This window comes from Oncorhynchus masou, chromosome 12, assembly GCF_036934945.1.
Source record: "Oncorhynchus masou masou isolate Uvic2021 chromosome 12, UVic_Omas_1.1, whole genome shotgun sequence".
Classification (NCBI taxonomy): domain Eukaryota; kingdom Metazoa; phylum Chordata; class Actinopteri; order Salmoniformes; family Salmonidae; genus Oncorhynchus; species Oncorhynchus masou.
The window spans coordinates 69,775,713-69,802,849 of record NC_088223.1 but is presented as its reverse complement, the minus strand read 5'-3'; the positions used below and the strand labels follow the sequence as shown (position 1 = coordinate 69,802,849).

At 46.2% G+C, this 27,137-nt stretch overlaps 1 protein-coding gene across 1 annotated transcript; it reads left to right on the top strand.

Annotated features, from left to right (window-relative positions):
- Positions 1–297: 297 nt before the first annotated feature.
- LOC135550736 (fibroblast growth factor receptor 4-like) lies at positions 298–20,755 on the top strand. Its single transcript, XM_064981811.1, has 16 exons — positions 298–1,049; positions 3,177–3,375; positions 6,118–6,453; positions 6,664–6,717; positions 10,685–10,948; positions 11,118–11,374; positions 11,719–11,842; positions 13,115–13,444; positions 13,658–13,997; positions 14,151–14,272; positions 14,390–14,500; positions 14,690–14,880; positions 15,808–15,930; positions 16,384–16,592; positions 17,746–17,851; positions 18,220–20,755. The coding sequence occupies exons 2-16, from the start codon at positions 3,282–3,284 to the stop codon at positions 18,394–18,396; spliced, it is 2,838 nt and encodes a 945-aa protein (XP_064837883.1). The 5' UTR covers positions 298–1,049; positions 3,177–3,281; the 3' UTR covers positions 18,397–20,755.
- Positions 20,756–27,137: the final 6,382 nt, after the last annotated feature.

Sequence of the window (27,137 nt, the reverse complement as noted above, 5' to 3'; positions counted from 1 at the left end):
TTTTAAAACCAAAAGTCTAATAGCCTACGTTTAAAAATAATAATCTATAGTCAAGTGCTAAATCTGCCTCAAATGAGACATTAAACGTAATTGAGCAACAATCTAGAGAAACTGTTAATTAAGATCTTGGATTTGGGGTAAATGGAGTGGAGGCGGCAGAGATCTTGGTTTATATTTGTCACCGAGGGGGCAACCTCTGAGGGGATTTGTTTTGGGGGTGGGGGTTACAGAATCTTACCCCCTCCTCCCTCTTCTCGCTCGTTTTAGTCCATTGTTGTGACTCTTGCGCTCACAGTGCAGTGGAGTCGGATCCGCAGCGAGACGCAGCAGAAAGCTACCCCGCACCATTACCAGAGTGGCTAGCTAGCCTAATTGAGATTTAGCTCACTTTTAAATGTACTGCGTTCTGTTGGGACCAACTCATTTATGGCACGGACTCTGAGCTAGTGAAGCGCAAACCACGGTGCGCAAAATTGACCAACATCTGCTCTATTATTGAAGCGCTGTTGTCGAATAATGTATCCACATTGACTGAGAAAGGAGCGATATAAGGGACTACACCGAGAACATCGGAGATTTATCTGTTTCTAATTGCAGCAACCAACACGGATCTTGTTCCTTCCAATCGCAAGAGGGTGAATGTGAATTGAGCAGCAAGTTGCCCGAAGTCTCTCCTTATGGATGTAGCACTTTCAGCAGCATGAACCCGAAATAAGGAGCCAGGCGCGCAAGCCTCATTCTGCTGTGAGAACACAATTGGGTCCGGGTGAAGTGGACTTTGCGCCCCAGTTCCAATGATCAGCGCTAGCTCCTTCCCTGCCTGCTCCACACCGGCAGCTGTCCTTCATGTTATGGTTGTTTTGATGGATGTATAAGTGTATCTCCGAGGTTTTCACCGGGACCCACATTAAAGGCAATCACCAAAAGACTTTAAAAAGAGAAAGAAACAGAAGCCCAATATTCACATCGATCGAATGGAACTTGGATATTCTGGTGCCTAATAGACTTTATCAAGGATTGATCATTAAGAGCAAAGACCAGCAAAAAAGGTAATACGATTTCCTGGGACCCGCGAGGTTGCATAATTATTTCCTGGCTGTATGTTTCATTGCCAAATTGATTTGAACTCTACACATTGTACTAGTCCACGAATAACCTTTCTTGCAAAGAGTTCCATGGTTGGTTATGTTTTTTTTTTTTTTTTTTTTTAACATTAGGCCTATATTAGACAGTGTGATTCGGTTAGTATAATGTAAGAGTTTTAATTAAATGCATGATAATACAGCCATACTTTTGTTCTTATAATGTATTTTTGACATTGCAAAATCCCCTTCAATTTCAGAATTTGCTCACAAGTGAATGAGAGATTGCTGAATGTGGCAGTATCTGTGCAGTAAAGAGTTACAACATTGTTTTCACTGTCATATCGATTTGATTGACTTTGGGAGCGTGTGAAACAGACGCGCACAAACATGACATGGTGTTGTTGTGTTTTCTCTCCCAATAGTTTATGCGATAAACCAACTGGACACTTTGGATTGGTTATATCAGTTAGGCTACAAAGATAGGCAATAATTGTAACGCGCCTTGAGAAACTGATTTAAGTTATAGCGAATTTCTCACGATGATCATCTAGTTAAAATGTTACAGAAAGAGTTGTTGGAAGGTAAAGGAGCAGAAGACGTCGTTTGATTTATGACAACAACATTGTAACGGCTAAAGCGAATCAATGATCGCAAACAAATTAACCGGTTGGGTAGATCCTTCACGACATTGAAGGCATGTTTATATTTAACTTGGTGCTTTTGTCATAAACACAGACAAATCACTAGGCAACATTTACTCGTTTATTTCATGTTCTTCATGGGACCACATCGAGATGAACTCACCTTTCACGCACCGTAAATAAGACCCCCCCCCCCCCCACACACACACACACGCACGCACACAGTTCTAAATGGAGACAGAATAGGCTATAGTTCATTCACGGGATAGTTATTAAACTGTGTGCGCCATGGCGGCACGCACATGGTATGCATAGAACACTCCAGGACTGGCGCCTGTGCACAGTTGGCCCGGCTCGGTTCGGTTGGCGTCATGGCACCCGGACAAAAATAATTACGCAGCTCAGTCTTGTTCCTGTTGCCAATTTTGGTCCCCTGTCACGCGATTATAAAAAATAAACATATTTCCATCAAATCAAAATGTTTTTTTGTCATCATAAGAACAGTCTGTTCTAAAAATAGTTTAATGTTGAATAAATCCTCACTAGATTATTTCAACCTGGACTCAGTGGCAGATGTAACATAGTAAATGTAGATCTGTCTCCCTCCATTTAGTATGATACAGTACGTTACATCTTGTATGGTATGTAGGCTAGTAATTTGTGGATGTCCAGCATCCATTTCGTATGATATGAATTACAGTTTGTATGATGTATTACATATGATATGTTACGAATTACAATTTGTTGTGGCTAACGTTAGCTAGGTGGCTAACATTATCTAGGCTAGGGGGTTAGGGAAAGGGTTAGCTAACATGCTAAGTAGCTAAAATGCTAAAGTTATCCGTGATGTGATTCAAATACTCAACCTTTGGGTTGCTAGACGAACCTCCCTCCTTTAGTTATGGTTTCTAAGTAACATTTTGTCTTATGTAACCATACCAAGCTTAACATATCATACTCATTTGAGTGTCACATGTTTACTTTTACTATGTTATATAAATGTTATGCCTAGTCTTTGAGGCAGGCTGATTATTTAGGGGGCTCGGGGAAAAATGACATGTGTAGGCTTATTTTTCTTCTCTGTTCTGTTGTGTTGAGTGTGCCTGTGAATTTGCTATTGTTGCTCCCCGATAGCTTCCTGGCAAGTCTCAATTGTTTTCATAGTAAAGGCCCATTATCCAGACATGCTGTACACCTTCCTTCCAGCCGCACATTCACACCCTTTAGTTATTCATGATGCAGGGGACAGTGGACAATGTGCTTTAATGACTGGACAGTCAGGACACCAGTTTAATAAGAATACAAGGCCAGTCTAAAAGAGTCTATTTCTATCACCTATTCACAAGGCTATATCCCACAAACAATTTCAGTGCTACTTACTGAAATCATATACTACAATTTTAATTAATAAATGACTGACTGACTGTCTCACTCTGTGTTGTCCTTCCAGGTCCAGTTTTTGGTGTGTGTGTGTTGAGTTTGCCAATGCCCGGAATCGGTGTGTGAGGCCAGGGTTAGCCCCCTTCATTATTTTGCTATCACACACACCTGCAAGATGGTGAATGTCTATACGGTTTGCATCGTCATACTCTGTCTGACTGTTGGACTCCTGACCAAAGCCATTGGGCCAGAAGACGTAAAAACAAAAGGTAGGTTTCTAAACATTGCCAAGACTGTTGTTCTTATATGTTATTTCTCCTATACTGATGAATGGTCCAAAGCCCTCTTGAGAATGATTTGCTGATGGACCACTGGTTGAATTCTCCCAGAGGGTGGTTTTTCAACTATGCAGTTTCTTAAAATACATCTCTCAAGTCTATACTTCCCAGCTTAATGTTTCAAGTGAGGTTGCTCAGTTCGGCTCAGACAAGTAATAAAATAAACCACCAACAAAAGCTTTAAAAATAATAGAAAGGCCATTAAATGAACACTTCTCCCTCACATTTCCATTTTATTCACTGAAAGATCTCACTAGGGAAGTAAAAAGTGCCTGTAGCTGTACAGTACAGTAAGCCTTTGATTCGTTAGGTTGGTCTATTTATAGGAGAGCAGCGAGCCATAGGGAAGGTGTGATCCAGTCCAATTCAAGGTGACAGGAAGGAGAAAGGTTGTAATCATTTTTTTTTGTGTGTGTGGGGGGGGGGGTGAAAAAACCTCCCAGTGTTTTTGGTGCCGTAAACCATGCTACCCGATCCCTCCAAGACCCTGGGGCTCGGAAGTGTAAATTTGTCTGGCCGGGGTTGGAGGGTAGGGAGGAGAGGGGGGGGGGGGCTTCCATTGATGCTTTACAAACACACGCCTGTCTTCATTTATTACCTGCCACAGCCATCCATTTTGCTCTAAGTATTGTTATGATGTGTGCAGATTGGCTACAGGCTCGGTAAATTGCAGCCCTCCAGGCTCACAGGAGCTGGGGTCTTTAAGCCCCTATACTGATCACTATCAGGAATGGAGGAAGCCCTACTCTAGTCTAGGGTTTATTTCAAAAACTTTGATCAACTTATTTGCATTATTCACAGCTGTTTAGAGTCCAAGCACAGTAAATAACTTCCAAATGATTTAAATACAATTCACTGATGATTAACCCCTCGGCTACCACAGCAGTGAGAGTGGTAAGACAGGGAGAGGGGGCTGAGTAAGGTGAACCCTGGTAGTTTTTCAATGGGCCTGTTAGTTAAGACTCCGTGGAAAAGCTCACTCCCGCAGTGGAGAATGCAGCACTAAATCTCTGCCAGAAAACATTTGACACATTGGACAACGGTAATAATTCAGCACAGCAACACCATCCAGGAAAGTTCCTGTTACCAACCAGAAAAAAAGAGAGAATGAGAGAGAGAACAGAGGTAGCCGTGAACTCTTTTAAGTGTGGCTGCAGGATGAACTTTGTGATATTTTTCTCGCGGAGGAGGAGTGAAATGTGTGCCACACACATAGTTCCGGAGCACAGGCATCAGTGTGCTAACGTAGAACAGTGCTGCTCACACTCAGGCTTTGACTGTGATTTACTGAGGAATATATCCCCTGCAGATATGATATATATCAACATTTATTGGCATTTAGGATACTTTGCATTTTAACTGGTTAATCACTGGTCTGTCCTAATGTGTTGTAAGCAACGTGGGTACAATATTATCGCTCACTGTTGAGACAGAGTCCGTATATTACTGATAATATTGCGTTATGGCAGTTGGTTCTCAGCATTTCCTTTGTGGTGAAAGGATACTAATGTAGAAGACTTACATTGCCAAATGTGCCACCCAGGAAATAAACAAACCAAAGCATACCATGGATTCACCTCTAAAGGAACTCTAGTCATGAAAGAGGCGAGTGCATCTGAAGGCCAAATGGTCAAACCCAGCGTAGTTCCCCCATCCAGTCGAGTCACACCAGTGAAATGTTTTGTGTGGTGTTGTGTTTGTCCCCTCGACACTTGGTGACTATTCACACTCAGCTGTGAGTTCAAATGAAGGCCACAGGCCTCTCCAAGTCCTCACAAGTTCATTAGCATGGCTCTGTACTTGGTGGGAAATGTTGCCTTTCCAGGAATATTAGAAAGCGGCACTTTTCAAGTTGCCACGGCTTTTTATACTATGCTGCAAAGTAAATTCACAGTGTGTGATGGGATGGTAAACAAATGGCTAGATGGGTCAATCTCATAGTCAAGTGAATGGGAGTTTTTTAATGGACAAGGAACATATAAGGTACTTATTACAGTGTAATAGAACTGTATTTTTTGTTGTTGCTAATTTGAGTTGAATTCAACCAACCATACAAATGATGAGGATAATCGTGGCAATTCAAGAACACTTTTTTTTAAAATGTTATGGAAAGCTCAAGTCTTGAGGTTTTAATATGTGATACCTCTTAAAGCATATGCATGGTATTATGAATTGGTTCTACAAATGGAGCATTACAGAGTGAACAGGGTCGTGTTGTTCTCTCACCATTAACTTGGTGGCCTAGCTCTCCCCTGTGTATTCCTCCTCCTCCTCTACCTCTGCATGGCTCGTAGAGCAGTTAGGGAGAGCAGCTCCTCAAGCAGGGGGAACAGATTGCCTTTTGACTGACTGAGGGAGCTGCAGGAAGTAATCACACAGAAAATTGGCCTGGAATTTGCACTTTTCAGCGTTTTGACTGAGCGGGTACATCGTATATGGCTGAACGAGCAGAGGCCAGGGGAGCACTTATCGTGACACATTAGCCCCCAGTTTATCAGTGCACTCCATCACCCACCAACCAACCAGCCCACATTCAAACACAAGCATGCTGAGAAATGCAAGAAACACATACTCCTATGGAAGCGTTTAGATGTAAACTGAAACCTAGGGAGTTTTTCTCTTTTTAAAAAATGATTCTCAAGATTCCTCTCCTCTCTCGTTTTCTCTGTACAGATCTGAGGGTGCCTCGGCCACTCATCTTGCCTCATTACCCGGAGAATGCTACAGCGGTTGTAGGGGGACAGGTTAAGCTGCTGTGTAAGGTCCACCGGCCGGCCTTCACCAAGGTTCAGTGGCTGAAGAGAGACGGAGATCGCCTGGGAGCCGAGGGCCAGACACATCTTAGAGTTCTGACGGCATTCCAGAGCAACATCTCCAAAGTGAACTCTCTGTCTCTGAGCAATGTTTCTCTGGGGGACACTGGGGAGTACATCTGCATGGCTGAGACCACCACACAAGCTGGACACCAGCTTCAGTCCATGCAGTCTGCCTGGCTACAGGTTCTACCAGGTAAAACAGAGTTTATTAATCAGGCTATGGGATGCTTCTCACATAGAATTAGGAATTAGAATACATAATTTAATAGGATCTCTAGGCCTTTCCATTCAGTGTAGCCTTGTGTTTTATAGTCAATTATATCCTGATAGTAATTGATGACTAACAACAATAACTAGTTGGAAATCAATGTATATTAATCTCATACCTTGTCTTTCCTGTTAGAGACCCTGATCTCTCGTTCCATGGACCAAAGTACGGCCATTGAAGTCCCAGCAGGTAATGGCCATTGAACTGCCTCTATCCCAGTGGAGTAGAGAGAACAGAGAGGAGTATGAATGAGGATGACAGGGGTCATCTGTGTGACTGAGAGGCTGTTTGGTGGGCTGAAACGGGGCTTTCTCTCCGAGCCTGTCTCTTAGACCTCCACTGAACCTTTGCCACCCTATCGATTTATCTGTCACGTTCATTAGCTTCATACTTTTTATCTTTCCTTTCTCTTTTTTTTTTTTGGGTAGCTAGCTTGCTCTCACTCCCACAATGATCTATGCTGAACAAAACAAATCAAATCAAATTTTATTTGTCACATACACATGGTTAGCAGATGTTAATGCGAGTGTAGCGAAATGCTTGTGCTTCTAGTTCCGACAATGCAGTAATAACCAACCAGTAATCTAACTAACAATTCCTAAACTACTGTCTTATACACAGTGTAAGGGGATAAAGAATATGTACATAAGGATATATGAATGAGTGTTGGTACAGAGCAGCATAGGCAAGATACAGTAGATGGTATCGAGTACAGTATATACATATGAGATGAGTATGTAAACAAAGTGGCATAGTTAAAGTGGCTAGTGATACATGTATTGCATAAGGATGCAGTCGATGATATAGAGTACAGTATATACGTATGCATATGAGATGAATAATGTAGGGTAAGTAACATTATATAAGGTAGCATTGTTTAAAGTGGCTAGTGATATATTTGCATCATTTCCCATCAAATCCCATTATTAAAGTGGCTGGAGTTGAGTCAGTGTCAGTGTGTTGGCAGCAGCCACTCAATGTTAGTGGTGGCTGTTTAACAGTCTGATGGCCTTGAGATAGAAGCTGTTTTTCAGTCTCTCGGTCCCAGCTTTGATGCACCTGTACTGACCTCGCCTTCTGGATGATAGCGGGGTGAACAGGCAGTGGCTCGGGTGGTTGATGTCATTGATGATCTTTATGGCCTTCCTGTAACATCGGGTGGTGTAGGTGTCCTGGAGGGCAGGTAGTTTGCCCCCGGTGATGCGTTGTGCAGACCTCACTACCCTCTGGAGAGCCTTACGGTTGAGGGCGGAGCAGTTGCCGTACCAGGCGGTGATACAGCCCGCCAGGAGGCTCTCGATTGTGCATCTGTAGAAGTTTGTGAGTACTTTTGGTGACAAGCCAAATTTCTTCAGCCTCCTGAGGTTGAAGAGGCGCTGCTGCGCCTTCTTCACGATGCTGTCTGTGTGAGTGGACCAATTCAGTTTGTCTGTGATGTGTATGCCTATGAACTTAAAACTTGCTACTCTCTCCACTACTGTTCCATCGATGTGGATAGGGGGGTGTTCCCTCTGCTGTTTCCTGAAGTCCACAATCATCTCCTTAGTTTTGTTGACGTTGAGTGTGAGGTTATTTTCCTGACACCACACTCCGAGGGCCCTCACCTCTTCCCTGTAGGCCGTCTCGTCAAGCCTACCACTGTTGTGTCGTCCGCAAACTTGATGATTGAGTTGGAGGCGTGCGTGGCCACGCAGTCGTGGGTGAACAGGGAGTACAGGAGAGGGCTCAGAACGCACCCTTGTGGGGCCCCAGTGTTGAGGATCAGCGGGGAGGAGATGTTGTTACCTACCCTCACCACCTGGGGGCGGCCCGTCAGGAAGTCCAGTACCCAGTTGCACAGGGCGGGGTCGAGACCCAGGGTCTCGAGCTTGATGACAAGCTTGGAGGGTACTATGGTGTTGAATGCCGAGCTGTAGTCGATGAACAGCATTCTCACATAGGTATTCCTCTTGTCCAGATGGGTTAGGGCAGTGTGCAGTGTGGTTGAGGTTGCATCGTCTGTGGACCTATTTGGGCGGTAAGCAAATTGGAGTGGGTCTAGGGTGTCAGGTAGGGTGGAGGTGATTTGGTCCTTGACTAGTCTCTCAAAGCACTTCATGATGACGGAAGTGAGTGCTACGGGGCGGTAGTCGTTTAGCTCAGTTACCTTAGCTTTCTTGGGAACAGGAACAATGGTGGCCCTCTTGAAGCATGTGGGAACAGCAGACTGGTATAGGGATTGATTGAATATGTCCGTAAACACACCAGCCAGCTGGTCTGCGCATGCTCTGAGGGCGCGGCTGGGGATGCCGTCTGGGCCTGCAGCCTTGCGAGGGTTAACACGTTTAAATGTTTTACTCACCTCGGCTGCAGTGAAGGAGAGACCGCATGTTTCCATTGCAGGCCGTGTCAGTGGCACTGTATTGTCCTCAAAGCGGGCAAAAAAGTTATTTAGTCTGCCTGGGAGCAAGACATCCTGGTCCGTGACTGGGCTGGATTTCTTCCTGTAATCCGTGATTGACTGTAGACCCTGCCACACGCCTCTTGTGTCTGAGCCGTTGAATTGGGATTCTACTTTGTCTCTGTACTGACGCTTAGCTTGTTTGATAGCCTTGCGGAGGGAATAGCTGCACTGTTTGTACTCGGTCATGTTACCAGACACCTTGCCATGATTAAAAGCAATGGTTCGCGCTTTCAGTTTCACGCGAATGCTGCCATCAATCCAAGGTTTCTGGTTAGGGAATGTTTTAATCGTTGCTATGGGAACGACATCTTCAACGCACGTTCTAATGAACTCGCACACCGAATCAGCGTATTCGTCAATGTTGTTATCTGACGCAATACGAAACATGTCCCAGTCCACGTGATGGAAGCAGTCTTGGAGTGTGGAGTCAGCTTGGTCGGACCAGCTTTGGACAGACCTCAGCGTGGGAGCTTCTTGTTTTAGTTTTTGTCTGTAGGCAGGTATCAGCAAAATGGAGTCGTGGTCAGCTTTTCCGAAAGGGGGGCGGGGCAGGGCCTTATATGCGTCGCGGAAGTTAGAGTAACAGTGATCCAAGGTTTTTCCACCCCTGCTTGCGCAATCGATATGCTGATTAAATTTAGGGAGTCTTGTTTTCAGATTAGCCTTGTTAAAATCCCCAGCAACAATGAATGCAGCCTCCGGATAAATGGTTTCCAGTTTGCAAAGAGTTAAATAAAGTTCTTTCAGAGCCATCGATGTGTCTGCTTGGGGGGATATATACGGCTGTGATTATAATCGAAGAGAATTCTCTTGGTAGATAATGCGGTCTACATTTGATTGTGAGGAATTCTAAATCAGGTGAACAGAAGGATTTGAGTTCCTGTATGTTTCTTTCATCGCACCATGTCTCGTTAGCCATAAGGCATACGCCCCCACCCCTCTTCTTACCAGAAAGGTGTTTGTTTCTGTCGGCGCGATGCGCGGAGAAACCCGTTGGCTGCACCGCTTCGGATAGCGTCTCTCCAGTGAGCCATGTTTCCGTGAAGCACAGAACGTTACAGTCTCTGATGTCCCTCTGGAATGCTACCCTTGCTCGGATTTCATCAACCTTGTTGTCAAGAGACTGGACATTGGCAAGAAGAATGCTAGGAAGTGGGGCACGATGTGCCCGTCTCCGGAGTCTGACCAGAAGACCGCCTCGTTTCCCTCTTTTTCGGAGTCGTTCTTTTGGGTCGCTGCATGCAATCGATTCCGTTGCCTTGTTTGTATGTCAGAACACAGGATCCGTGTTGTGAAAAACATATTCTTGGTCGTACTGATGGTGAGTTGACGCTGATCTTATATACAGTAGTTCTTCTCGACTGTATGTAATGAAACCTAAGATGACCTGAGGTACTAATGTAAGAAATAACACGTAAAAAAAACAAAAAACTGCATAGTTTCCTAGGAACGCGAAGCGAGGCGGCCATCTCTGTCGGCGCCGGAAGTAGTAGTAAGAGAGGTGGAGAGGCCTCCGGTCGCCATGGGAACAAAATGTTGTATGTGTCGGGTGGGTCAGGGGGATAACGTGGGCGAGAATTGAAAGGTCATAATTGAGGGAATGGCCGCTCTTTTTAAAACGAGATGTGCCCACTGATTGTACTGTGTGTGTACGTGTCTTTCAGCGTGTGTTAATACTCACGTGTTTGTTTTGTCTCCCTATTGTCCCTGCAGTTGTCCTGGATGACCTTGGTGAGGACACCAATGAGCACCTACTCCTGGAACCGGGTGATGTCCTCAAGCTGCGCTGTGACACCAACCGACCAGGGGGCGTGTACTGGTACAAAGAGTGGACCCGGGTGCTGCACACCGCCCGCATCCAGATCCGCGGGGGCGTTATAGAGATCACAGACGTGACGTACGAGGATTCTGGGGTATATGTGTGTGTCCTCCGGGGAACCAAGGAGCCCCTGAGGAACTTCACCATCACTGTAGCAGGTGAGGTCTGGATCTAGAAAAATAAGATCTGAGCCTTAGAGATGCATGTAGGATCCAATCTAGTTTTAGGTTCTATTGATCAATTTGTATGTTCTAAATTCACCCTTTCTAAATGATCAGTTATGATAAAGTTATTAACTCTTTTCATGTCTTTATGCTACTCTCTCAGACTCACTGGGCTCAGGTGATGATGATGAGGACAATGGTCTAGAAGACACGTCAGCTGAGATAGATAATGACCAGGTCTACTTCACAAGAGGTCCCTACTGGACCCACACCCAGCGCATGGAGAAGAAGCTGTACGCAGTGCCGGCAGGGAACACGGTCAAGTTCCGCTGCCCGGCAATGGGCAGCCCTCTGCCCTTCATCCGCTGGCTGAAGAACGGACACGAGTTCAGGGGAGAGCACCGCATTGGAGGCATCAAGGTGAGACAGTGACCAACCTGGAAGCAAAGACAGAAAGAGAGTGGCTAAGGTGGGGAAGAGAAGGAGGGTTAAGGAGGGAGGGGCGAAAGACGGTGGATCGCGGTTCTTTATTAGTGTATAACCTCCACATACTTTGGCCTCAACCCCGGTACCTGACATTTAGTCTCAATAGGGAAGTAACACATTGTGAATCTATTTAAACTGGATCCATCAACAACAAGTTACCATAGAGACAGACAAGCACTTCCAAAGGACAAGCCCATATAACTTGTATCCATAGGAACGGTCCAACACATAACGTATAGACCACCCATTTCTAACGTGTCCGTTTTGTACATTTTTAGTTGAGACACCAGCACTGGAGCCTGGTGATGGAGAGTGTGGTGCCTTCAGACCGTGGGAACTACACCTGTCTGGTGGAGAACAAATACGGCTCCATCACACACAGCTACCTTCTGGACGTGCTGGGTAAGAACACACACTCACCCACTTCATAACAAAAACCTCTCTTCACCTACCCAACAATAGTCTGCTGTTTGCTCATCTGACATTCAACTCCCAAAGCTGGGAGTGATAGTATGGGAAATTAGCAAAAGTAATTCCCTCCACCATCCTCTAATTCAACCAAATTCTGTCAAACTTAACACCAGCCCTTTCCGTCTGCCTCTCCATAATGACGGAAAGTAAAGTTGGCATAAACTCATTATAAAGTCTGCACAGCTAGTCAAAGCTCCAGGGTGTGTGCAGTACTATACGGTTTTGTCACCACCCTCCTACGCCCATCACCACCCCACTCTAGACATCTAGACACAGGCCCGTCTCCCCGCGGAGCCACTGCCGACCCATGATACTTAGCACATGTCAGACTTAATTACTGTCACGTCCCAGCTCTCTCCCCGCTCTGCCCCAGCGGCATCTCACTAGACACAGAGAAACACAGAGGTTCTAAAGCCCACCTCAGACAGAGGGAGGATAGAGACGAGCAGGGAGCCGCCAGAGCGGCTGGGCCCACGGGGGTGCCACGATTCAACCAGCACCCGCCCCGGGGCTTTAGAAGTCCACCGGGATGTTTCATGATAGAGAGAGAGACACAGAGGCAGTAAATATCAGGCCTGTCGGGGATAAAGAGGGGGGGGCTGGCGTCAGCCGCGGCAGGGGAGAGAGAGCGTCCCAACCAGTTTTCCCCCTGACCTGTGACTGGCCAGTTTGTTTCGCCGGCTTGGCAGTCTGGCGTGGGGTCAACTACTGTCTCCAAAAACATGTGAGGGGGAAAAGAGCATGCACACAGAGAGAGAGAGAGATAGAGAGAGATAGAGAGAGAGATAGACTTCAAGGCCGGCCTGGCTAGAAAAGAAAGCTGCTAATGAAACCAATTAGTGAGACTGCCTGAGTATGGCTGGCATTGGTTGTGAGAGACGCTGCCTGCTTATCGGTCCCTTCCCCTTTTGGCGATGCTGTGCTGCACTGCGATCAGTCAGATTAACACTGGTCATTACCACTGGCCTTTCTCTCCATGCCTCTGAAACGCCACATGTTAGAAAACTAAAATACTGTAATTTTAGATTAGTATTTACTTCAATGGCTAGGGTATTTCAGACAGAGGAATTTCCCGCTCGCTGTCTCCCTGGCTGAACTTTGAACTCTTCCCCCAGTCAAGGGGAATCCTCAATGCCCTCTGAAGTCTAACACTTTCTCTCTGTATTTCACCCTCCCACCCCCTACCTCGCTCTCTGTTTTCAGAGCGCTCCCCACACAGGCCTATCCTGCAAGCTGGTCTGCCAGCCAACACTACAGCGGTGGTGGGCACTGATGTCCAGTTCTTCTGTAAGGTCTACAGCGATGCCCAGCCTCACATCCAGTGGCTGAAACACATTGAGAGAAACGGCAACCGCTACGGTCCAGACGGGACTCCTTACGTTCAGATACTGAAGACAGGCAGCCTAAACATGTCGGAGGTGGAAGTTCTCTACCTGACTAATGTGACCATGGAGGATGCTGGAGAGTACACCTGTCTGGCTGGAAACTCCATCGGCTACTCCTACCAGTCTGCCTGGCTCACTGTCCTCTCAGGTACGTTTATTACTCAAACAATAATATGGCAACATATGGCCAAAGTAAGGAATCTAGAAAGAGTTCAGAAGAAATGGTCCCTTGTGTTTTGGGTCAACATATATTACAGGTCTTTTTGTATCATCAAAGGAGTTCAGAAGCAATTGTCACTTGAGCTTGAGACAGTTAGTCTCTAACCAATCCTCTTATTTCCTTCTCATTGTCTTCTCACAGAAGAGGACGTAGCTGACGAGGTGGACTTAATGGAGACCAAGTACACTGACATCATCATCTACGCGTCTGGCTTCCTGGCTCTGGTCATGGCCATTGTGATTGTGGTGCTGTGTCGCATGCAGGTCAACCCCAGCAGAGAACCCTTCGATGTCCTCCCCGTCCAGAAACTCTCCAAGTTCCCCCTCCGCAGACAGTACTCTGTGGATTCCAACTCGTCAGGGAAGTCCAGTGCTTCTCTGATGAGAGTGGCCCGCCTGTCTTCCAGCTGCACCCCCATGCTGGCCGGAGTCATGGAGTTTGAACTGCCCTACGACCCTGACTGGGAGTTTCACAGGGAGAAGTAAGTCCTGCTTTGACTTACTAATTTGTTAGGGATTTTGTTGAAGTTGCTTAAATGGTCATTGAATTCCTCCATCTTGAATGTGTGTTTTGGTTTCTGTTAAGTTCCATGTATCTACACTGTACTGACCATCATTGTCCTTCCTCTTTCCAGTCTGACTTTAGGGAAGCCACTGGGTGAGGGCTGCTTCGGTCAGGTGGTCAGAGCTGAGGCCTATGGGATCAACAAAGACCATCAGGAGAACATCTCCACTGTGGCCGTCAAGATGCTGAAAGGTATGAGCTAGGTACCATCTTCTTAGGAGGAGACTGGGCAATGACTAGTATTTACTATTAACTCTATTTCCAGATATGTTCACAAGACATAAAATGTGTGTCCTTCTCGTTCCCCAGATGATGCCACAGACAAAGACCTGTCAGATCTCATATCTGAAATGGAGCTGATGAAAGTGATGGACAAGCACAAGAACATCATTAACCTCCTGGGGGTGTGCACACAAGAAGGTTAGTTCAGGACAAAAGTTCACAACAGATAATCACAACCAAAAGTCAAAAGCTACTATCTCACTTTTGCTCCTCACTCATTTGATTCTAGCCCTGCTCATTGAAGTTGCCATTAATGGTGGCCCCATGCCTCCAGGCATCCTCAGTGAGGGTGGACTCAGTCACAGACGTTCTCCTCTCCCCCATCAGGTCCTCTGTATGTGCTGGTAGAGTATGCGTCTAAAGGCAGCCTCAGGGAGTACCTGCGGGCCCGACGGCCCCCCGGCATGGACTATACCTTTGATGTGACCAAAGTGCCTGAGGAGCAGCTCACCTTCAAAGACCTGCTGTCATGTGCCTACCAGGTGGCGCGTGGCATGGAGTACCTGGCCTCCAAAAGGGTGAGTACTATGTCCTAATGGGGTTTGGCCAGCAATTGAGCTTGTATATCCTACCTCTAACCTTTGACTTTCAAATGGATGACTTTGGCCTAAGGGGTTTAGTTATCTCCGTATGTATTCTATCAGGTTTAAAATGTGTACCTGGCTTTCTATAGAATGCCTTCGGCCTGAAGGGGTTTAGCCAACAAGCAAGAGCAAGTTGCAAACCCCTCCCTCCTTCGTTCCCTCCTACCCCCTTCCTCCCTTCCTCATTCACTATCCTCTTCTCTCTTATCAACACACCATCCTGTCATTCCACAGTGGAGGGGTGGTTGAGCCCTGTTTGCCCCTCTGTTCATCCATCCCTCCGTCCTGCCTCCCGCAGTGGGCTTTGTCCTTTTTAGCACAGCCATAAATCTGTTAGCAAACAGGCGCAGAGCTGTGTCTGTGCCCCGGCATCGGGTTTCTGTCTCTGTGGCCTGCTGAGAATGCAGCAGTCTGAAACCACCCCACCATTACGGAGCCCCCACAAAACCACGGCTTTCTCATTTCCACCAATCCCCAAATGCCACGTCAATTTCAAATGAAAACCAAAATAAACTTAATGACATCCATTCAAATCTGGCAGACAGGGATTGTTTTTCGACGAAACCTCCAGATCTATATAAAGTCGACTTAATTTGGTGCGTCTGGTTAAAATTGGACGCTGCGTGTTGACTTAAGACCGGGTCTTTTCATTTTAGAAACTTACAGCGAATAATTTCTTTGTCAATCCATCTGGTTTTACCAGATGCCTGCAGAAACAGACAACCGCAATGTAGACCTCTTCACGTCATTGCAATACTTTAATTGTAGGGTATCATTTCACAAGCACTTAACATTAAACTCAAAACAACATATATCTATCTTCATGTTCAATGACTTTACCCTGGTTTCTCCTCTCTATAGTGCATCCACAGAGACCTTGCTGCCAGAAACGTCCTCGTCACAGAAGACAACGTCATGAAAATCGCAGACTTCGGCCTTGCAAGAGGAGTACACCAGATCGACTACTACAAGAAAACCACCAACGTGAGTTATCCTATCCTGCTATCCCCCTGACTGGCTCTGTGGCACCTTGTCCCTCTCCTAAACCCAGATATAAGTGGCTGTGTCAGGGCTGTGCTGCTGTGTGTAGTCTGGCCGGCCAGCTTTTTGAACAGCCCCTGCTGGTACGTGTAGACACAGCACACTGTCTGCTCTCTGTCTAGTGTCACCCAGTCGGCTTGTGCCTGTTTGCAGCTTTAATGCTCTTAAAGACAGATGTTTGATGTGTGCCCACTGATTGGCAGCCAGCTTAATGGAAGATAATTAGAAAAAGGGGACAAGGAAGGGAAGTGGGCGAAAGAAAGGGAGGAGTGGGGGGATTGGAGAAGACTGAATGAAAGGCTAGAACTGCAATGGTGCTTCGGCTCTGGCGTTGTGGCAACCGACTGACTTACTGCCTGTCCACCGCTCACTAACCGTGGTTGTTCTGTTTTGCAGGGACGTCTGCCAGTGAAGTGGATGGCACCAGAGGCCTTGTTTGACCGAGTCTACACACACCAGAGTGACGTGTGGTCGTTTGGCGTGCTGATGTGGGAGATCTTCACCCTGGGGGGCTCACCGTACCCCGGTATCCCCGTGGAAGAGCTCTTTAAGCTGCTGAAGGAAGGCCACCGCATGGACAAACCCTCCAACTGCACACACGAACTGTGAGTAGACACACATAAGTGCATACCAAAACTTACCAAACACACACCACAGCGTTCTCCTCACCGAACCCTTCAACTTGAAGTTGTAAATTGATATTTATTACTGTGTTGTGAAAGAAAGAAACAGTAAGTGGATGTTTGCCTTCCTTTAGAATATATATTTTGTGTCCTTTCTCCTGTGCTATATTTGGATGTGTGTAAATGTGAAAATGCTGTGGACGGGTTATATACCCTGATACTAACTAGCCCTGTCTGTCTATGTGTATATACCCTGATACTAACTAGCCCTGTCTGTCTATGTGTATATACCCTGATACTAACTATTCCTGTCTGTCTATGTGTATATACCCTGATACTAACTATTCCTGTCTGTCTATGTGTATATACCCTGATACTAACTAGCCCTGTCTGTCTATGTGTATATACCCTGATACTAACTATTCCTGTCTGTCTATGTGTATATACCCTGATACTAACTAGCCCTGTCTGTCTATGTGTATATACCCTGATACTAACTAGCCCTGTCTGTCTATGTGTATATACCCTGATACTAACTAGCCCTGTCTGTCTATGTGTATATACCCTGATACTAACTAGCCCTGTCTGTCTACGTGTATATACCCTGATACTAACTAGCCCTGTCTGTCTATGTGTATATACCCTGATACTAACTAGCCCTGTCTGTCTATGTGTATATACCCTGATACTAACTAGCCCTGTCTGTCTACGTGTATATACCCTGATACTAACTAGCCCTGTCTGTCTATGTGTATATACCCTGATACTAACTAGCCCTGTCTGTCTATGTGTATATACCCTGATACTAACTAGCCCTGTCTGTCTACGTGTATATACCCTGATACTAACTAGCCCTGTCTGTCTATGTGTATATACCCTGATACTAACTAGCCCTGTCTGTCTACGTCTGTCTATGTGTATATACCCTATATATACCCTGATACTAACTAGCCCTGTCTGTCTATGTGTATATACCCTGATACTAACTATTCCTGTCTGTCTATGTGTATATACCCTGATACTAACTAGCCCTGTCTGTCTACGTGTATATACCCTGATACTAACTAGCCCTGTCTGTCTATGTGTATATACCCTGATACTAACTAGCCCTGTCTGTCTATGTGTATGTGTGCAGCTACATGAAGATGAGAGAGTGCTGGCATGCTGTGCCCACACAACGACCCACCTTCAAACAGCTGGTGGAGGAGCTAGACAGAGTGCTGCTGTCTATCTCTGACGAGGTGGGTGTCTGGATCCCCGTTCACACACACACACACACACACACACACACACACACACACACACACACACAAGCACACACAAACACACACACATACACAAACACACACACACAATCTGCTCGCCAGATGTCCTGTTGCAACAGACAGTTCCAGCTATAGTTTAGTTTATTACTGTAAGACACCCTGTAGTTCAAGATTAGAAACCAAATCTCTCTGGGTTTGTACACAGCACAGTCTCAGATAAAATGTCAAACCTACCATACATCACACAACACAAACGTCAAGCTTAAAAATACAATAAAATACACAACAACACAAATGCAAAGTGTTACCAAACTTACTGTTTCTCTCCTACTTCTTTTTCTTAGTACTTGGACCTGTCGACACCTTTTGAACAGTACTCCCCGTCGTGCGAGGACACCTCCAGTTCTTGCTCCTCGGACAATGACTCTGTCTTTACCCACGATGCCCTGTCCACCGACCCCTGTCTGCTGGGTTACCACGACGTTCATTCTCGGGTAGACATGAAAACGGCACTGCGGTAGACTGTGGCTCCAACGGGAGTCCTCTGGCTCAAAGGGCATTACCTGGATAAGTTTGCGTTAGAAAACAACCATGTTGCATGAAAAGTGTAACTTGGACTGTCTGCTCTGGGACTGTGCCTAAGAACAGTATCTCAAACCTTGGCACTACAGGACCCTGGTCATCTAAAATGGCTGCCTCTTCTTCTTCTTATCAGGTTTGGGGTGTTATAGTAAAAGGACTCTCTTTTGTTTGGGTCTCTACAGAGAGGATCGACAATGGGCTTCTTGTACTCAAACTCATCCGAGCTTGTCTCTGAACGGTATCCAAACTGGGCTTTTAAACCAGAAAAATATGTTTTAACAAAAAATATGTTAACACTTCATTTTAAGTGTCCATAATAAACCATTCATAAGGCATTATGAGGCATTTACAAATAGTTTTCTCACATTTTATTACTAATTATTCCTACATTTGTAAATGTTAGTAAGCAAGTTATTCACACATGTATATATATTTCCTTAAACATCCTGTGTTGAATGCTTATTCTTTTACCAGCTACTGCTGGAATGTCTACCATCTTTTTGTGAGAAATGACACGGGTCACTCAAAACCTTCAGAAAGTGTTTAAGTATAAATAGTGCACACTTTAGATCACGGACTGCAAAAATACTTTACTAATAATTGGTAAATGGTTTATAAATGCCTTATAAATTATTTATTGCAGACCCTTAAAATAAGGTGTTACCAAAAATATTTATTTTGATATAAAAAAAACAGAGAAGTTGATTGTTAAATATAAATCTCTCTGTATATAAGATTATTTTACATTTTGCTATTTAAAATTGTCTTAAATCTCAGGATCTCTTGTATTAAAAAGTTGCTGTAGGGGCAGCAAAGTGCCTGAATTTTTGATTTCCTGTGAATATATTAAAATATACAAATATTTTATGTACATATCACAAAAAAGACCATTACCTTTTATAAATTATTCTAAATGACGCGAAAATGAAGGTGTTCAACTGAGGTGAAGAAAGAAATAATGTATTCAAGTGTTTTAACGGACAAAATGTCCTCGCGATTCTCATTCCATTTCATCAAAACAGCCTCAGCCCCGTTTGTACTCTGCTCTGGCTTTATATGGCATTGAGGCCAGTCGGTCAAAGCTCTCAGGACCCCCAATCCCTTATGCTTTCAATTGTTGCATACGTAAACTAACTGTAAGAACAGTATGGTCTGGGCCCTGAAAGAGAAGAATACAATTCAACACAGGACACTGTGGGAATACAGGGGGAGCAGCCCAGCTTCTACTGTCAGTGCTGTATGAAAAGAAAAGGACTGGACCTGCATGTCTGAATGTGAAAGGCCCAGTGTGATTGATTTCAAATGGGAGAATCCTCCTCTTTTGTTTCCCCTCTATAACCCTTTAACCAGGCCCAGTGTGTTTGCAGGGGTACAGGCTGAGGCCGGACCTGGACAATAGGCTCTTTGGCAATCCTGATGGGTGTGACTGTGGGGACACTGTGGGGACAGGGAGGGTAGGTTGATCCAGGGGTAGCCTCAGCCCCTCAGCCTGGGCCTGTGTGCAAATGAAGAGTCCCTTATTATGTTAATGCATGGCTCCCACTGATAGCCATCTTTATCCTGCTACCATCTTCAATATACAAATGCTAATTCTGATGCTCTGTTACCATTGGGAAGAACTCTAGAAATGTCCTCCAGGGAATGCAAAGGGTTCACCTCAAATCATATAGATAAGCCTTGCATGTTGCTGTTTCAACAACGCTTCACAATCTAACTGCCCTGGGTTGTTTTTCATTCAGATGACTCAAAAGCATTTTTAGAATAAAGATTGTGATGTTGTCAGTTGAAAGCAAAGCATAATGCTCATACAGTAAAAATAAAGAAATGACAAAAGCTATTCAGGTAGCAGGGCAGTGGTGATGGCTACCCCTTTGTGTATATTGATATCCTTACTGTTGAGTTGCGAGATTTATTTGGTGTGTCATCATTTTTATAAAACAATACATTCAGCAAATTAGCTCAAAAATATGTTTTTTTCTCCTTTAAGGCAGCTATACCAATGCATGACCTCCAACTGAAAACCAAACCATGAGCTTCAGAACAGCCTCTTTGAATTGAACTTAGCCCTTCGGCATCGAAAGGTTTATCACAAAGATCTTCAGTGTTGTTGTTTTGATTCCTGTACTACACAACGTCAGGATCAACTGCATGACATTCCATTTATGTACGCCCAATACAATTGTAACAATCACAATGTTCTTTAAAAAAAATCCTCAAGAATATTATTTTAGAAATATCTAATTTATTTGTTTTATTGTTTTGTTTTTATATGAAATAAAGTATAATTTAAAATATCAACTTTGTCTCTTTCTGTGGCCATGTGTCATTCTTTTAGAAAGAAGGAGAGATGAAGAGACAGGAGGCACAGAAAAAGAAAGAACGACAGCAGCTGAATACAGGGAAAGGAAAAGAAAGAAAATGAGAGCGTGAGACAGACAAGAGAAAGAGAGATGAGGGTTAGGGGTTAAGGGGTAGCGGGAGAGTGCAGTCGTGATCACAGAGAACCAGTGCCTTTTAAGTGGCACGCTTAACCCCAGCACACGGCTGGCTTATCTCTCATGTGTAACTAATCATGACCAGTCAGTCAGAGGAGGACCAGGCAGGGAGCCATCCGGCTTTGTCCTACCCAGGGCAGGGTTCTCTCTGCTGGGCCTGATAGCGGCCTGTGTCTGGGGTTAGAGGCCATCTGATCCAGCTGGGGACAGGGAGATAAGGCCAGCAGGCCAGATATCAGTCTGGAGCTGATCTATCTCACCTCCTCACATCTCTACATGCTCAGGATGCCTGGATGAGGGGCGGTGTGTGATATGGGAAAATAAATTCATAAAACCCAAGACGCTTAACTCCGGACGTGATACCTGACATTCTCAAGACACAGTACCTATCCCTTTGAAATTCTACAGCTTAGTGTGTTTGTTAAGAGTTTTGTGTGTCTCCCAGAGAGTGCACTTGAAACTTCGCTTATAAAGCAGGACTGAGTTAAAAAAAGTGCTAAACTCCCCCAGTGAATTTCCATTCATTCACATACACATCTTATCTGGAGATGTTGAGCAACCACAGCTCATTGGACAGACTGTACTGTTCAGATAAGAGAGTGTGTGTGTGTGCGCGTGCTTGTGTGTATGAGTTTGAGTCAGTCTGGTGAGCGTTTGAGGACACTCCCTTGTCACGCGTATATGTATTTTCCCCAGTCTGGTAGTGGTTTTGAGGCCATTCATATTTTCCTATTGTATGTGGGCTCCATAGAGCTCAACACTGTGGCTTTGGTCAGCCCCATTGTTTATGAACTTCGTGGCCTGAGTCACAGCAGGATGGGCTGGATCATGTGACCAGCTCTTAGTGTTTGGGTGTTAAATAACAATGTTAATGATATATGTCAATCACCGGGGAGGTGGGGAGACGTGTCGGTTCGGAGCAGAGGGCAACACTGGGCTAAACTGCTCTGTGGCTGGCTGCTGCGTGTCTGGCTGCTCCGTAGCTGGCTGGTCGGCTGCTCTGTGGCTGACTGGTTGACTGGCTGCTCTGTGGCTGGCTGGTCGACTGCTCTGTGGCTGACTGGTTGACTGGCTGTTCCGTGGCTGGCTGCTCCGTGGCTGGCTGGCTGGTTGGCTACTTCATGGCTGGCTGGCTCCCTGGCTGTATGGCTTTCTGCTGTGGGTAACGTGAGTTTCACGTTACTCCAAACGATACATTTTCAGAGGAATTCCGTAGGAGGCAGAAAACAAACATCCCGTAGTGAAACACATAGGGAGGATGAGAATCGGCTTCAACTTCAAGTGCAACAAATCTGGGCCCTTAATGATGTCTTTAGAATACTTCAGAACTAAAGGGATAGTAAAACGTATTGGCAATATAAGGCACTTTGAATATTTGAATATTTCAATGACCCACAGACTTATGTGCTGTCATAGACCTATACTATGGGGTTTTGTGCATAGATGATGCACCACAGTTTTAGTAGAAAGAATAACAATGTTGTTAATTAATCCTATGCACCTCTGAATCCTGCCAGACACTGGCTGCCGCCAATCTAACACCATTAGGCTGCAGAAAAGGAACTAGTGTAGAATGTGATAGTGGACATCAAGACCCATTTTATCTAACCCACTCTGTGGAACATTTTATGGAGTCACACTACTGCGAGGTGTAGCTCTGTGCTTGTGGTGTGGTAGAGTACGGGGTGGGTTAAAGGGAAGGTGTTGTGGGAGATGATTAGTTGGTAGATTAGTTCGATTAAGCCAATGGGAGTTTCTCCCGGCACATGTTTCCCTTGTCTTGTGATTGTCTCCAACCACACCAGGTGTCTCCCATTACCTCATCTGTATTTATACTTGCGTTTTCTGTTCATCTGTTGCCAGTTCGTCTTGTCCCGTCAAGTCCTACCAGTGTGTTCCCATGTTTCCTGTGCTCTAATTTTTACTTTTTCTCGTCTTCCCAGTTCTGACCTTTCTGCCTGTCCTGACCTTGATCCTGCCTGCTGTCCTGTACCTGCCTGACTCTGATTTGGAATCACGACTCTTGCCTGCCTTGACCTAACGATTGCCTGCCCCTTGTACGGTAATAAACTCTCAGACTTGTACTATCTGCCTCCTGTGTCTGCATCTAGGTCTTAACCTGAGTCGTGATAGTACGAACTGGCCATGACTGACCCAGCAGACTCGGACCAGCTCCGCAAAAGCTGTCTCCTCCCAAGGAGCCACCATTGGAAGACACAAGGAGTTACTGCAGCCTTATGGAGGCTGGCAGAACGCCATGACCATGCGTTCAATACACCGCTAGACCAATTCCACAGATTCCCAACTAGGCAGCAAGCCACAGCAGTAATCCCCCAGACTCTTAGCAACCCTGCCACAAGTGACGCTGGAGATTCTGGAACCGGCTGGGCGTTTCTCTCCCAGTGCTCCCTCATCTTCGAGCTGCAGCCTTCTTCGTTCCCCTTGGACCGCTCGAAGATAGCGTACTTGATAAAGCTGATGTCCAGGAGGGCCCTCGCCGGGGCTACGGTGGGGCGGGAGCAACAGTCCACCATTTGCCTCAGTCTGGAAGAGTTTGTTGCAGAGGAATGAAAAGTGTTTGGTTCTCCGTTGGCTGGGAGAGAGGCTGCTCGTAAGCTGCTCCAACTACGTCAAGACTTCCGTAGTGTGGATTTCTGCACATTGGCAGCTGAGAAAGCCTGAAACCTGGAAGCTCTGTTCAACATGTTCCTTCACTGAATATTGGATGTGATTAAAGACGAGCTCGCAGCCCTGGAGCTGCCCATGGACCTCGACTCCCTCATAGACTTGACCATCCAGCTCAATGGGCAGCTACGGGAACGTAGGAGGGAGAGGGGGAATTTTCCCTGTCACCCTCGCTCGTCCTCAAATTCCCCCTCACCTCCGAGGAATCTCAGAAATCCCTGGTCTACATTTCCCAGAGAATCCAGTGTCACCCGAGTTCCCTCAGAAATCACAAGAGCTGTCGCCTCGTCTCCTCCAGAGCCCATGCATCTGGGCAGGGCTAGATTGTCTCCTGCTGAGCGCTTACGCAGACTGAACAGTAAGGGCTGTCTGTATTGTGGAGCTACGGGACATTTCTTATCTACCTGCCCATTAAAACACCAGGCTCATCAGTTGGTACGAGAACACTGGGGAGCTGTACGGGGAGTTTCCAATCTCTCACTACTCATTACCCCCTCCATGTTACCTTGTTGTGGGGAGACCAGTTCAAATCCAGACCAAAGCAATGAAAGTGTACATTGAGGACTTTCTCGCTGCAGGGATTATGCATCCATCTGCCTCCCCCGCTGCGTCCATGTATCGACTACCGGGATCTTACTGACTTTACGGTAGACAGCATTTTACACGGCTAGCGGGCACTATGAGTACCTGGTGATGCCGTTCGGACTGGCCAACGCTCCTGCAGTGTTCCAGGCCCTGGTCAATGATGTGCTAAATGACATGTCGAACCGATTTGTGTTTGTCAACCTCAACAACATCCTCATTTATTCCCAGTCAGCTCAAGAGCACATCCTCCATGTCCGACAGGTCCTCCAGCATCTCCTGGAGAACCAGCTTTTCGTGAAGTCAGAGAAATGTGAGTTCCACCGCTCCACCATCTCCTTCCTAGAATACGTCATCGCTGCAGGGAATATTCAGATGGACCCTGGTGAGAGTGGTGGTGGATTGGCCTCAACCCACATCCAGAGTGCAGCTACAAAGATTCCTGGGGATTGCTCATTTCTACTGTTGTTTCATCTGAGGTTACAGCACCCTTGCTTCCCCCCTCTCTGCACTCACCTCTCCCAAGGTTCCGTTCATATGGTCTCCAGCAGCTGACCGGGCGTTCTCAGACCTCAAGCAGCAATTCACTACAGCTCCCATCTTAATCTATCCGGACCCGTCCCGTCAGTTCGTGATAGAGGTCGACGCCTCGGACGTCAGAGTTGAGGCATTCTGCCAAGGACCAGAAGCTGCATCCCTGCACCTTCCTTTCCCATCGTCCTAACCCCGCTGAAAGGAACTATGACGTGGGAAATTGAGAATTACTTGCAGTTAAGATGGCGTTGGACGAGTGGAGTAACTGGTTCGGGGCTGAACATCCATTCTTGGTGTGGACAGACCCTAAGAACCTGGAAAATCTCCGCACCGCCAAGCGCCTCAACTCCAGGCAGGTGAGATGGGCCCTGTTATTCACTCTTTCCATTTCACCATCTCCTACTGTCTGGTGTCCAAGAATGTGAAGCCTTATGCACTCTCCCCAGGGAGGGCCCGGCTAACCAGATGTTTGTCCCGGACTCTGCACGTACTCCGGTTCTGGAATGCGCAAATTTCTCGAGACTCACCTGTCATCCTGGCTCCTATCGGACCTTGGCTTTTGTCCGAAAATGTTTTTGGTGGCCCACCATGGTTCCTGACGTCTCCGCGTTCGTTGCCACCTGCACTGTGTGTGTGCAGAACAAGACTCCTTGGCATGCTCCGGCTGGCCTCCTTCAACCTCTCCCTGTTCCTCACCGCCCCTGTCCCATATATCCTTGGACGGGTCTCCCTTCATCAGATGGCAACACCACCATCCTTACGGTGGTGGATAGGTTTTCCAAAGCCACCCATTTTATCCCCGTTCCTAAGTTGCCCTCAGCTAAGGAGATGGCCCAGCTCATGTTGCAGCACGTCTTCCGGATCCATGGACTTCCGGTCGACAAGGTCCCCAGCTCTCATCTCAGCTCTCAGCTTTTCATTGCCAGTCTAACAGCCAGTTGGAGCGAGCCAATCAGGGCCTGGAGACGACTCTTCGTTTCCTCGTCTCCACCAGTCTCACCACCTGGAGCCAGCAACTCATGTGGGTGGAATATGCCTGCGGTGTGGCTTTCCACTCGGGATCTGCCCCTCCGGGTGGAGTCCCGCAAACTTTCCCCCCGTTGTATCGGCCCTTTTCCCATCTCTAAGGTCCTTAGCCGCTCTGCTGTTCTCCTTCTGTTGCCCCGCACCCGCCGTATATATCACACTTTCCATGTATCTAGAATTAAACCCCTGTCTCACAGCCCTTTGTCTCCTGTTTTCAGCCTTCCCAGTTCTAACCTTTCTGCCTTTCCTGACAACTGATCCTGCCTGACACTGATTTGGATTACGACTCTTTGCTTGCCTTGTCCTACCGATTGCCGGCCCCTTGTACCGTAATAAAATCTGAGACTCTTACTATCCGCCTCCTGTGTCTGCATCTGGGTCTTAGCCTGAGCCGTGACATCTGTATTGGCTAACGCAGACCAAGTTTGCCACGTTGGTCCACTAGGGTCTGGAAATTAGGTTAGTGTTCCATTATCTCCTGTCCCACAATCTCCGTATCCCCGGAAGCTATCAGGAAATACTGGGACAGTATGTGTTTATACTTGTCTACACACAGAGGCCGGACTGATAAGGCCTGAGTGTGTGTGGACACAGGAAGTGGGGTCAACACTAAAATAACACAGCACTATCTGTTAAGTAATGGATGGCCACGCATATTCAAATCAACTGGAGATTCTACCTCACACTTACATTCCCTCACTTTTCTCACACACACTCCTTGGAGGCGTCAGGTAATTGAAGATGACATCATATTGCTCTCAAAGTAGAGAGCTTGGTTTTTAAGACTTTATGGCCTGGGAGAATGGAGAAAATGTGACAGTGTTTGAAAGTGTGGTAAATTCCATGGGTTGGCTATGGCACAACTGGATGAGTGGTTAAATACATAAGCTAGGGAAAAAGTCGACCAAAAGGCATAATAATTTTAGCTGAGTGTCAACACATTAGCAGATGCCAAAACCACCAATTAAGACAAATGCAAACCCAAATTCCATTATTGAAGTCTGGGAGCTACATAATTGATCATATGAATTATGGAAAACATTTGAGGGGAAGAGAGAGACAGAGAGACGAATAAGGCTCCCAATGACGAAGGAAAAATATACTAATAATTCTACCACCACTGTTCTCCCAAACAGGCAGCTCAGACAATGATAGCACAAAGAGGGTGTCGTGAGTGATGTCACTGTGGGAAGATGGATAAAGGCCTGGTTCCCTGAGTGTGCCATGGGAGAGGAAGGGAGCCTGCTACACACTGGATCACATAACCTGAAGCAGGGCCGAAGGTCACAGACAACACAGCCCACAGAAACAGGAGCTCCAACGCACGACTGGGGGATCAGGGGACCCTCAGCTATGGT